Below are 12,392 nucleotides of genomic sequence, written 5' to 3'. Positions count from 1 at the left end.
TCTCTTGAAGCCCAGGCTGTGGGATAGCAGTTGCTCTGATAGCATCTGAACATCTAAAGGGTTTCAGCTGAAATAGTCCTAGTTATTCATTGGTCTGGATGGGAAACCTTGACAGGAAAAGAAAAACATTTTTGAGTATGGTCACCCATTCCTTAAAGTTAGGTAGGCCTCTGCAGAACCTCAGCCATGATTTTGAATGAAGTGGTTTGCTGAAACATGGAACGGTAGGTAAGGCTTAGATTATTTTGTTATAACTTTTAAGTAGCACTTTTAGTCCCTGAAACATTCATGAAGCATTGAGTGTTCTGCAAGGTGATTCTGAACAGATGAGATTTCTTTTAAAAAAAAACCAACAGTGTTCAAGGTAGTGTTGCTTACCATGTCTAAAGAATAAGGGCAACTTCAGACAAGTCACAAATATAGTGAATTCTGTGCTGTATTGAGCATCTTATATTTGTTCTTGAAGGTGCCAGTCAAACATGTGTATAGGGTGCTGCAGTGCCAAGAAGAGGAACTCACTCAAATGGTTTCCACAATGTCTGATGGCTGGAGATTTGAACAGGTAAAAAACCCATACGGGATATAGTTACAAAATCTTCTAAAAATTCAGTTATGTGAAAGAGGAGTATAAAGTAAATTCTATGCTTCTTTTTAAGTGCAGGCATTTTGAGAAACCGGGTAGATAAAGATGCACAGTTAAGTTAAAATTTTATATTTGTTGTATTATTTGTCAGAGAACAAAAAACCTGTAGCTTTCCAGGAGGTAAATTGTGGTGACTTTCTATAATAACATCTACATCATGTTTGAAATATAATTCTTTGATGTCTACACATGAGCATTTGAAGTGTGAATAAACAGAAGTTAACTAATACAAGTTTATACAAATGGTAGGTCAAATGTAAAGAGCTCTGGGTGAAAGAGATGAGCTTGAGAGATAAATGTTTGTCAGGCCCAAACAATGGTTCTTCAGATAAAGGACTGATAGACATAGGAGGGTGAACTTAAGCAGCATGGATGTGAAGCTGGATAGGTGTGAGCTATGTGAATGTTTTTGTTCTTTGCACTGCATAAAAGTAGCTTTGTGTGTACATTCAAGAATACATTGTAAAATTGCCAGAAGATGTTTCTGTTATCTTTGCTAATCTCTGTAAATAAGAAACTAACTACATGGCCTCTTCATCCTTTACATTCCGAACCTACAAGATTGGAGCAATGAATCTGTTAACTCTGGAGTGACACACAAGTGCTCAGCCACCAGTATCTTTTTTAGTGTCTGGTGCCAACGGTAGGAGATACTGGAATAAGCACAAGCCTCTTATCCTGTGCATTCTTGCTCTAGTAAAACAACAAAGCAACATTTTTAAAAAATATGGCACACAAAGGTAAAAGAGAATGTTTTGTGTATATTCGATGAAATGTGTAAGCCACTGGTGTCATGGAGACAGCCATGATCAAATAAACTAAACCAGCACAGAGAACGCTTCTTATGCTTCAGTTCTCTGGTTCAAGTATTATCAGGTCTGTTTGGCATGCCACAAGTTGAATGTTTTTTAAGTCCCTGAAAAAAGCTCTCACTTAATGCACATGACTCTGTTTTGACCAGTGCATTGATAAAGTTTCTTTGATGTTTTTCTTTGTCATGAGAAACTAACTTTCATGACAAGTAGAGATTCCTTAACTTTTTAACAGATTAAATGATTCTATGTTTTTTTTTTTACCCTTCCTAAAGCCTTGTATTCTGTGGGGATATTATATTTGAAAGTAATACTGCTTTGACAGTGCAACTGCTGAAAGAACTATGATAATATCTTTTAGAATTTAGAATCTCTTTTAGAACTGGAAAATTCCACTGGTTTTCTTGAATGTTATGCCCTTGTTTCATCCAGCTTTCGCCCTACTTCTTCCCTCCCCTAAGTTGCGCTCTCTTGGACACATAGTTTGAAGTAGATAAACACAACAGCTGTATGGTCTCAGAATACTCAGCTTCTCGTTATCTCAGACTAGGCCATTCTTTCCTTTGGTTGTATTGCAGACCTGCTTCTAGTGGACATCATTCACTTGAAATATGGTTAGAGTATTCTGTATAATCTAAACAGTTTTATTGTTAGGATTGAGAACACTGTAGCACTTCTATAATTTTTTTTATCTTTGTAAGCCTCTGTTGCTCAGCAGCATGCATCCTTCTGAAGCAGTCTTTGGGGTGGCACCTACCATGCTTTGTACATATTATCATTGGTGGGATAGAAATCATCAGCTTTTTCAGAGGAGTAATATTTCTACAGGTTGAGAGTCCTTGCACTCTGTGGCCCATATAACATATTTCAGTGTTTGGTTTTGATCAAAAATATTTCTTCTCCCATAACATTTCAAAATTTTCTTGTAAAATACAATTGAATGTGGTAATTAAATAGGAGTGGAAGGTGTTAAGCTTCTGGTGCACTTACGTGGATGTATTGATGCACTTTTCCAAAGAATAGGAGTGAAAGCGCTACTAGAATACTGCAGTTATGTATCAGTCCCAGTCCAAAACTACTGCTAATAGTTGTGCTGCCCCACTTTTGTGATTTCAGTGTGTTATTTTGTAGGTGATTTGTAGCTTCAATTGTTACCTCTTCAGGCAATCAGAAAAAAACAGTATTTTGGCAACACTGTGTAACAAGAAACTTTGGACTATACAAAACTGCTATATACAAAGGCTTTAGACAGCTGTGGTGTGTCAGTCATGTAAATTTTAATGATTAATGTAACCTGAGTCTGTGACCATAATGCTGTCTTAAATATGTTTGCTATGAGGAGGACAGTATTCAGCTGCCTTCAAAATTATTCACATAACAATAGTGGGATAAAAATAAATTTGCTGTTCATGAGCCTTCTCATCAGTAATAATCTCCAGCTTACTCAGAGTAGGCAGTTGCTGTCTAGTTCTTCACACTTAATTTAAAGCTCTAATCTTTCTCAAGTGCACCAACAGGCTATGCTTTAATTTAAGTGGGTTAGGAATTGCCATGTATTATTAAGGTACATTATTTTTTTTGTAATAACAAGTAGAGAAATTTAGCTGAGGTTCTGAACTTCTGGATTATTAGACATCTCGCAAGTGTGAACAAAGTTATTGGTACTGATTTTTATGGGAAGAAGACCGACAATTTTTTCCACTTCAGTTATTTTCTTTGCTTTTCTGTAAATTACCCCTTCTAAACCAATTTAGAGCACTCAACTTTTTTACCTCTAGTTGACTTCATATGTTTCCTTAGCTGTATTTTGTTTATCAATATCTGGAACAAGATGAAGCTTTTTCATACCCAGGCTTGATATATTGCTTTACGTAACACCTTCCAGTCTTATACCCACGTTACCTTCTGCACTTGGCAAGTATGACAGGAAGATAATGCTCACTTTCATAATGCACCAAACTTTGTTTATGTTTTTCAGAGTAGTTGGCTACATCACAGTGATATGGGGAGTTTTCTGACTTACTATCAGTAACTCTTAACTTCCCTTGAAATTACAAAGGGCTTTGCAACTGCCTCCGTAGATTATAAGTAAGTTGAAATGAAAGTTGTAGCTTGATAGCAACCTGTAGTAGTGGCAAGTAAATGTAACCTGAACGTTTGAGCTCATCTGATATTTGTACAATTTGGATGACGGTATGTGCTTCAGCTTTACAAAGGTTTCTTTTTGTGTTTTGCTTTGATTGGTTATTTCAGCTTGTCAGTATAGGTTCCCAGTACAGCTGTGGCCGGGCCCAGCAGTCAGAGTATCTGCTGATAGTGTCACGGGAAGTGAAAGGGGAAGAGAGATGCTTCCAGAAATGCTGCAGTGAGGTGTGTCACACCATTCTTTTTGCCCTCACACTGATATGCTTGGCCTCCTTGCATTTCTGCTGCTTTCAAATCATTCCACTTTATTCCTGGATGTACAGCACATAGTAATTTGTGTGTATTTGTGACTGCCATTGATTTATATTCATGGTATTTCATTATACATTATGAATGTTCATATCGTAAAAATAATAAACAAACAAACAAACAAAAAATCCCTAGTTATTTGGCTAGAGATTTTTCTTAAGAAGAGTTTTTACCTTCTCAATAGGTAAATTCTTTTCCTGACATCTTCCTCCAAAGTTAACAGCCTTTGATCCATACTTGTTAAGTAAAAGTGGTGCAATTTAAACTTTAGGAGCCCTGTAAATAAAGCTTTGAGTTCACTGGGTTCATTTCTGTGTTAATCATTGTTCCAGTTTGAGTGTATTTCATCCACCTAATAGCCTGTTAAGTTCGGAGTTCAAACCCTTTATTTCTGGTAATTCAGAACTTAACTGGGTTTTTTTAGGTGGATGAAATATATTCAAACTCGAACAATGAATAAGAGAATTTTTCAGAAATAAAATATGGAGGAGTGAGGGGAGAACAAAATCAGCAGTTTTAAATCTTGTCTCAAGTGGAAAGAACATCCTGGGGTTTTTTTGCTTTATTTTTTTTGTTGTTTTGGGTTCCCCCCCCCCTTGGGGAATTTTCTTGAAACCCAAATGAAGAATCATAGCTTCACTCACTGGCTTTTTAGGCTGTTTTATCCTTCCTGCTCCCCTTGGCCTGAGGCCACTGCTTTTTTAATTGCTGTGTTACTCCCCGGTGTTCAAGAGTTTGTGAAGGATTTTTTGCTGACCAGTAACATTGCAGGCAGTTTCCAGTTCTTTAGATAGCTGTGCTCCATTTTGAAGTGTCTCCTATGAATTGATGTGGGAACCTGGTGTTCTCTAGTATTTTTCATCAATAAAATACTCTGAGTACTTGTTCTTATCCTGGCTATGTATATGGTTATTCAGTCTGGAAGATAAGTATAACATCATGAAAATAACATGACAGTAAAGTGACTTGGTATGAGGAGAACCATGCCTATGAGTTTACATGGACACTTAGCCATGCAATTCTAGATTTTAAACCTGGACTGTTGCCTAGCCATATTCCAGAATCTGCTTTCAATGTATGAAGCACTATCTGTTTCTTGCAGTTTCATAGGTAACATTTGGAATGTGGAGCTAATGCTCTGGATGTGCAGACCTCTGGAACTGAGTAGGAAATGTTAAGCATGTGTAGGGTACAGGCAGCATGATGTTATTTGTTGTTCATGTCTTAGCTCAAAGTAAAATTCAACATAATAAAATGGGAGATGCGGGAAGGCAGTGAAGGAATTAAGGCAAGTATTAAAAAAAAAAAAAAAATCTGGGGGGAATGAATTTTCATTCCTCCTAGATTTTAAGTCTGACAATTGCATTAAGAAACCTGAAATAAATATGGTCTCTTGTGGTCCTGGTGTCAGTCATCAATGCTGAGTTTTAACAGTGGATGTGTATGTATCTTTATAGCCTTTTGTAAATCCTTTGTGAAGGCAGTAGAATGAATGCATTATAACCCTAAAAGGCATAGAGGCCATTCTTACGTTCATAGAACTTGATTCTGTAAAAAAAATTGAGGGGAGGACTTTCTTTTTTTCTATCAACTGTTAGGTAGTATAATAATAAAAAAGACAAACTTTCCAAGACAAACTTTCTAGCATACAGAGCGTTCACCACGTCTGAAATAGAAGCAGTAATATTCAAAGTATAAGAGTATTTAAAATAGAATTTGAGAATAATTGTTACAAGATTTACTCAGTTTTGAGAATCAGACGGTCACAGAAAGGAAGGAAATGGGTAGTCATGAGGTAGAAGTTAGTTAATATGAGTAACTCCAGAGGGAAGCAGAGAAAAGACAGGGATGTTGTTTGTACCAGTTGGAGTGGTTATCTGTGGTGGCAATACTATTGCTAATTTTTCTTGTAAATGTACTGTATAGATTCTGAATCAATATTGTTAAACCAGTATAGCAAATCTGTGTAGGCAAGTTATTGAAATGTGGCTGGTTTTGAGATCTGTCTCAATTCAATTAGGCATGAGATTTGTTCACGTCAAAAATAAGATTCCCAAAAGTGATGCACCAACCATTTTGCCTATTCATAGGGATATTTCTAGTTGTACAGACATTGATTTAAGACACAAAGAGATTATATGTTTTGTTGCCGTTGAGTAACTTGATGCAGGAATCATTTGACCTATTCTCTCAGCTATACCACTTTACAATCTGTTTTTCTTAAATGGTCTTTTCTGAAAGACAGTTATCCTCTGAGAGCTTGCAGACTTAGGAAAAGTTCTTCAGAAATTACTTCATTATTGTCCTTGAAGTCATTCTTAAATCTAATCTTTCTTCTTTGAAAACAAGCCTGACCATAGCTAGGCATCAGGTATTTTCTGTCCACCTTTACTTATGCCAAACTGGTTTTGGTTTGTGTGGGTTTTTTAAATTTTGCCCTTTGTAATTGTCATCTTTTATCTTAGTTAAAAGTTCACGCTTTCTGAGACAGGAGCTTCCCTGTTGTTATTTCTTTGTCTTTTCAGGAAAATCCTGACCTGTATTGGCACATCAGTCAATATAATGCAAATAACTATATTTCTGTTGATTTAATACTAATAATGCTTTCCATTCCTGCCTTTTTTAGTTACAGCTGACAGCCTACTAGTGTCAGCACTCTTATTCCATGAAAACTGTCAGTGGATCATGATCTAATGAATTTTCTATGATAAGTAACATGGGCATTTTCACATGCTTGCTTATGACACTGTTGGGATTCACAGGGATGCTTAAGCAGGGTCACAGTGGTTTAGTAAGGAGTGTAATTAAACAGGTCATGGAAGGAAAAAAACAATGAGGAAAAATACATGCATGTATACATATGTATATATAATCATACAAATCTATGAAATTCAGAGTTTGAAAATGCTCTCTTTTCCCTTCTTTAAGTTCTTGGTCATTAAAACTCTCTCCACTGTCTAAGCCCCATGAGCCGAAAAGAGTTTGTCCTTTCAGAAAATCTGAGAAACAGTAGGCTGGACAATCTAAAATCTTTTTCCTATGCATTGTAACACATGTTCTGCAGACCTCAGATTACTCTGATTTGTTGTGGGTTCTTTTGTTTTTTGGGGAAGGGGGCAGGGACAGACATGGATGGACACAGACAGACGGACGTGGGGTGGGGGGAGTTTAACAATTCCTTACAGTTTGTCAGCATCTTTCTTAAAGTGTTGCCACCAACACTGGGAACAGTGGGGTGACTTTTGGAGTACAAGTGCTAAAATACTGCTTAATTTCTGATACAACAGTTCTATTCTGCAATCATTTTCCATTGTTTTTCTTCCATCACCTTTATGGCTGCTAATGCATCTCAAAAAGCTATGATGAAGTCTCTAGCATGCTGTTGATACTATGCAAATAATACGTTCTTAGTTGCACACATATGGAACTGCTTAGAAGAGTATCGTGTTGGAGTTTTGAAGAACTTGTGTTTAATGATGCAAAAGTGACTTTATCTTGAAATGCACCAGCTGATTAATAATGGCAGAAAGTCATCCAGATATTCTGCAGCCAGCTAAATCAATAATCCTGTCCAGCTAGCTAATAAGTAGTCAGTCTGCCACATATCCTAAAAAGACTTATGTGCAGAAGGTCAGCTTATTTGGATTATGAAGCATTAGTGGCGGATTAGTAAGTAGCTAGCGGCTGAGGACCTATCAACCTTGTTGAACCAGAATTGATGATTTGAATGATGTTTGGATATTGCATTGTGTCTGCTTTTAGAGAGGTCATTTATTTCTTTTGAGTGTCAATGAGTAAAGAAGTATTTTTCCTTCTGGTAGTTGTTATCATGGCTTATCTGATATCAAGTTCTTGCCATTTTGCAAGAACAGTTGCCTGTATACTAAATCAAATTATACACTTGAATTTTTTTCTTGAAATTTCTCTTCAGAGAAGGTTAATTATGCATGGCTTTATTTAAACATGTATCCAACTTTTGAAATGCTTTCTAGCCTTTAGGTGGGTTAAAAATACTGTTTAAGATAGTCCTCCATTTTACCTCAATAATTGAAGCAGTTACTGTGTTTGTATTATATGGTTTGTAATTGCTATATAATATATAGGATAAACTTTATACCACTTTAACAGACTTAGAGACAACTGCTTTTTTTCTGAAAATTTGTGCAGGATATTTTTTGTTGATAGGGAGGAGAATCAACAAATAATCTTTATATATGAAGTTAAGTCTGGATTGATTTTTCTAGCTTCTCAGTGGACTTTCTTAGGCCATTTTGTGCAACTAAGCAACTAGTTACTTTATGGGTTTGTGATTCTATAGTAATACAATTATTGACTGCAGAGTATCAATTCTGAAAAATAAATGGTGCCTTTGTAGTTCAATGAGGATGTATTGCTGCTTCTAAAGAACCTGGGGTTTTGTAACTTCATTAAATGGTTTTGGTGGAAGAAATGTTTTACCACATTCATTTTTCATAGCAACATATAATCATAGAGTCTTTGGGTTGAAAGAGGCCTTTTAAGATTATCTAGTCCAACTCCCCTCCAGTGAGCAGGGACATCTGCAACTAGAGCAGGTTGCTCAAAGCCCCGTCCAACTGGACCTGGAATGTTTCCAGGGATGGGGTGTCTACCACCCCTCCTGGCAACCTGCACCATTCTTTTACCACCCTCATTGTGAAAAATGTCTTCCTTATATCTAGTCTAAATCCACCCTCTTGTAGTTTAAAACCGTTCGCCCTCGTCCTATGGCAACAGGCCCTGCTAAAGAGTCGGTCCCCATCTTTCTTATAAGCCTCCTGGAAGTACTGGAAGGCTGCAACAAGATCTCCCTGGAGTCTTCTCTTCTCCAGGCTGAACAACCTCAACTCTCTTAGCCTTTCTTCATGGGAGAGGTGTTCCATCCTTCTGATCATTTCCGTGGTCCTCCTCTGGACCCACTCCAACAGATCCATGTCTTTCCTGTGCTGAGGACTCTAGAGCTGGATGCAGTACTACAGGTGGTGTCTCACCAGGGCGGAGTAGAGGGGCAGAATCCCCTCCCTCGACCTGCTGGCCACACTTCTTTTGATGGAGCTCAGGATACGATTGGCCTTCTGGGATACAAGCATACATTGTCAGCTCATGTCCAACTTTTCATTGACCAATACCCCCGAGTCCTTCTCTGCAAGGCTATTCTCCATCCCTTCATCCCGCAGCCTCTGTCGCCCCGACCCAGGTGCAGGACCCTGCACTTCGCCCTGTTGAACCTCCTGACGTTCACATGGGCCCATTCCTCAAGGTTGCCCAGTTCCCTCTGGTTGGCGTCCCGTCCCTCAGACGTGTCAACAGCACCACTGAGTTTGGTGTCATCTGCAAACCTGCTGAGAGTGCACTTAATCCCACTGTCTCTGTCATTGACAAAGATATTAAAGAGTACTGGTCCCAATATGGACCCCTGAGGGACACGGCTCATCACCAGTCTCTATCTGGACATTGAGCCATTGGCCACTACCCTCTGGATGTGACCATCCAACCAATTCCTCATCCACCCAACAGTCCACCCATCAAATCCATATCTCTCTGATTTAGAAGGATGGGTGGGGGACCATGTCGGAGGCCTTACAGAAGTCCAGATAGGTGACATTGGTAGCTCTTCCCTTGTCCACTGATGTTGTCAGTCTATCATAAAGGCCACTAGTTTGGTCAGGCAGGACTTGCCTTTGGTGAAGCCATGCTGGCTGTCTTGAATCTCCTCCCTGCCCTCCATGTGCCTTAGCATAGCTTCTAGGAGGATCTGTTCCATGATCTTCCCAGGCATAGAGGTGAGGCTGATGGGTTGTAGTTCCCAGGGTCCTCCTTGCTGCCTTTTTAAAAAGTGGGTGCAATGTTACCCTTTTTCCATTCTCCAGGGATGTCACCTGACTGCCAGGACTTTTCAGATATCATGGAGAGTGGCTTGGCAACTACATCAGCCAGTTCCCTCAGGACTGTGGGATGCATCTCATCAGGTCCCCTAGCCTTGTGCATGTTCAGGTTCCTCAGGTGGCCTTGAACCTGATCTTCTCTTACAGTGGGAGGGACTTTGCTCCTGCAGTCCCCATCTTGTGGTCCATCCACTCAGGAGGTGTGGGAAGAGAAGTGAAGACTGAGGCAAAGAGGTCATTGAGTACCTCAGTCTTCTCCTCATCCATTGTTGCGAGTTCGTTAGTCTTGCTCATCAAGATTTTTGATCACCCTGTGTTCATTATTGAACATGTATGTATTTTGCAGAACTAGTGTGATGTTAGGAGTGGAGGAGGGAGGGAAAGATTTCTAGTGATCACACCCAGACAGTGTAGTTAAAGTAGGTAGTTTGAGAGTGCTGAATTTTGATTGCTAGTGCCGTTCATTGGAGGCTGAGCCTTGTATGCTGTACTGCCAGCAGGGTCCAAAAACTTTGATATCGCCTAAGCCTGGCATCAAGTTGGTTCATTCTACAGACATACTGCCTGCTCTTTGTAGACATTGGCTCTATCTGTGGAGGTGCTTGCTTGGCTGTCTTACCACAGTGCTGGAACATGTGAGCATCTCTCTCTCTCTCTCCCCCTGCCCCCCTCCTCCCTGCCCTTAGAGGTATGAGGCTTTATTTTCTCCTGACAGTGCTATATGGAAGCTGTTTTGAACCTTCCGCTTTTGTTGGGGGAATGATCTTATCCCTCAGGTATGATTCCGGACCAAGATTTCATCTTGGCTGCGTCTTCCCTGCTTTAACAAGGTTTTTACTCTCTTTGGTGCTCTACCTGACTAATGGCAGTACACAGTTTGTTTTTAGATAACTACAGTGTTTCAAGTGCTGTTGCCCTAAAAAACAAGTCAAGCGTTTTCTATGGGGCCATTACCAGAGCCCTTTAATGATATAATAGAGATTGGGGCATAGGGCAGCCTAATCATGTGCGTGGTGATTTGGTAGGTAGATTTAATATAGTTTTGGTATGACATTTAGATACAGTGTATCTGTGCAACAGGTTGATTTTTAGGACTTTCATCTGTGTCATAATAGCATCATACATTATCTTTTCATGATTTTGAAATAAACCTTTAAAATAAGTGAACCAGCTACATCTGAATTGATTCTGGCTTGGAAAAGCAGGCTATGTAAAGCTTCTAGCACTAGGTAAGTGTACTGTGTGTAAGTGTAAGACAAGTTACATGAAATTTCTGCCATTTGATAGACGTGCTACATACAAGGTAGTACTGATGTTGAGTATATCCTTCTTTCTCAGTAAATTTGTCTTGAATTTGTCATTCATTATCGAGACTTGTAGAAGCTTGTAAGTACGTCACATTTCATTATACATGGCTTCTGCTTGTAGCGCTTCCTTAATTAACTTCCTTGTAGCAATACATATGAATTTCAGATGTTAATCTTGGTGTCCCACCATGCTGTCTCGCTGTTTTCCAATAAAATGCAATTGTGTTTGTCCACTCAAAATATGTTTTAATAGAAGTACTGTTGTTCTGTAAGTAAAGTGGCGGGTGTCTTTTCAGGCTAAAGTGCTTCCTGCATGCATCTATTTACATGTTAAATCATGCCACATTAATGTACCACACACAAGCTTTTTTAAAAATTAACTGTGGAGGATGGGAAGGTTTCCAGTAAATAACAGAAACAGGGAACAGGCTACTTTTCCACTGGCCTGCCTCTGTAGCCTTTTCTTTCACAGTATAACCATAAACCATTAATTCTATAAATTTTTTAAAAAGAAAAGCTATGTTTATATTATCATTAGAGTGTCATTATATTTGTCAACATCAAAATGCATTTGCATTGAAGTGGAGAATCGTGCTTCAGGCACAACCAACAGTCTGAAGAGTGAGGAGTGTTTATACTAATGATGAGACTTTATGGAATTTGTTTTATGTGGAAATGCAATTGATTTTTTTTTTCTTTTATCTTTCAGCTGGTCAGTATTGGTTCTTCCTATAACTATGGCAATGAAGATCAGGCTGAATTTCTGTGTGTTGTCTCAAAGGAATTGCATAACACTCCTTATGGCACAACCAGTGAACCCAGTGAAAAAGCAAAGGTAAGTTACTAGACAATGGACTAAAGAAATGGTGTCAAATTGTGTGGACTTCACTAAGTAGTGCTAGGCCTACCTCTGTTCTGGACCATTATTTAATTGCCTTTTTTCCCCTCACTTATGACTAATAATGGTTCCCTGTCCATTGTATGAGAGACTGTAAATGGTACAGTCAGCATGCATTTGTTATACCAAATGAGTTCTTTAAATGTGACACTCTGTATTGTTCCTGATACCTGTTCCTTTTTTTCAGGTATTGGCAGATATTTGCCATTTACAGTTGAGAATCTAGGTTTTGTTTCTTACATATTTGAATGCTTCCTTATTCTGCCACTGGTTCAGCAGAAAACGGTTTTTCTTGCTTGAGTTCAACTGAAGAACTCTTAATGTCAAGAATGGAGATTGTAATATGCTGTCTCTGAAAAACATAGTCATGTGCAA

At 38.7% G+C, this 12,392-nt stretch overlaps 1 protein-coding gene across 1 annotated transcript in view; it reads left to right on the top strand.

Annotated features, from left to right (window-relative positions):
• The window catches only part of PDPK1 (3-phosphoinositide dependent protein kinase 1), a gene marked incomplete at its 5' end in the record, with an annotated part of 52,482 nt that extends 40,322 nt beyond the window's left edge, over positions 1-12,160 (top strand). The window contains 3 exons of the mRNA XM_082006725.1: positions 467-562; positions 3,709-3,825; positions 11,829-12,160. Coding sequence (XP_081862851.1) covers positions 467-562; positions 3,709-3,825; positions 11,829-11,966 — 351 coding nt within the window. The 3' untranslated portion in view covers positions 11,967-12,160. The remainder of the gene's footprint in view (positions 1-466; positions 563-3,708; positions 3,826-11,828) is intronic.
• Positions 12,161-12,392: the final 232 nt, after the last annotated feature.

This window comes from Phaethon aethereus (genome assembly GCF_964289735.1).
Source record: "Phaethon aethereus genome assembly, chromosome: 15".
NCBI classification, from domain to species: Eukaryota; Metazoa; Chordata; class Aves; order Phaethontiformes; family Phaethontidae; genus Phaethon; species Phaethon aethereus.
Note: the sequence above shows the minus strand (reverse complement) of the source record. Positions and strands in the feature narration are given on the sequence as shown.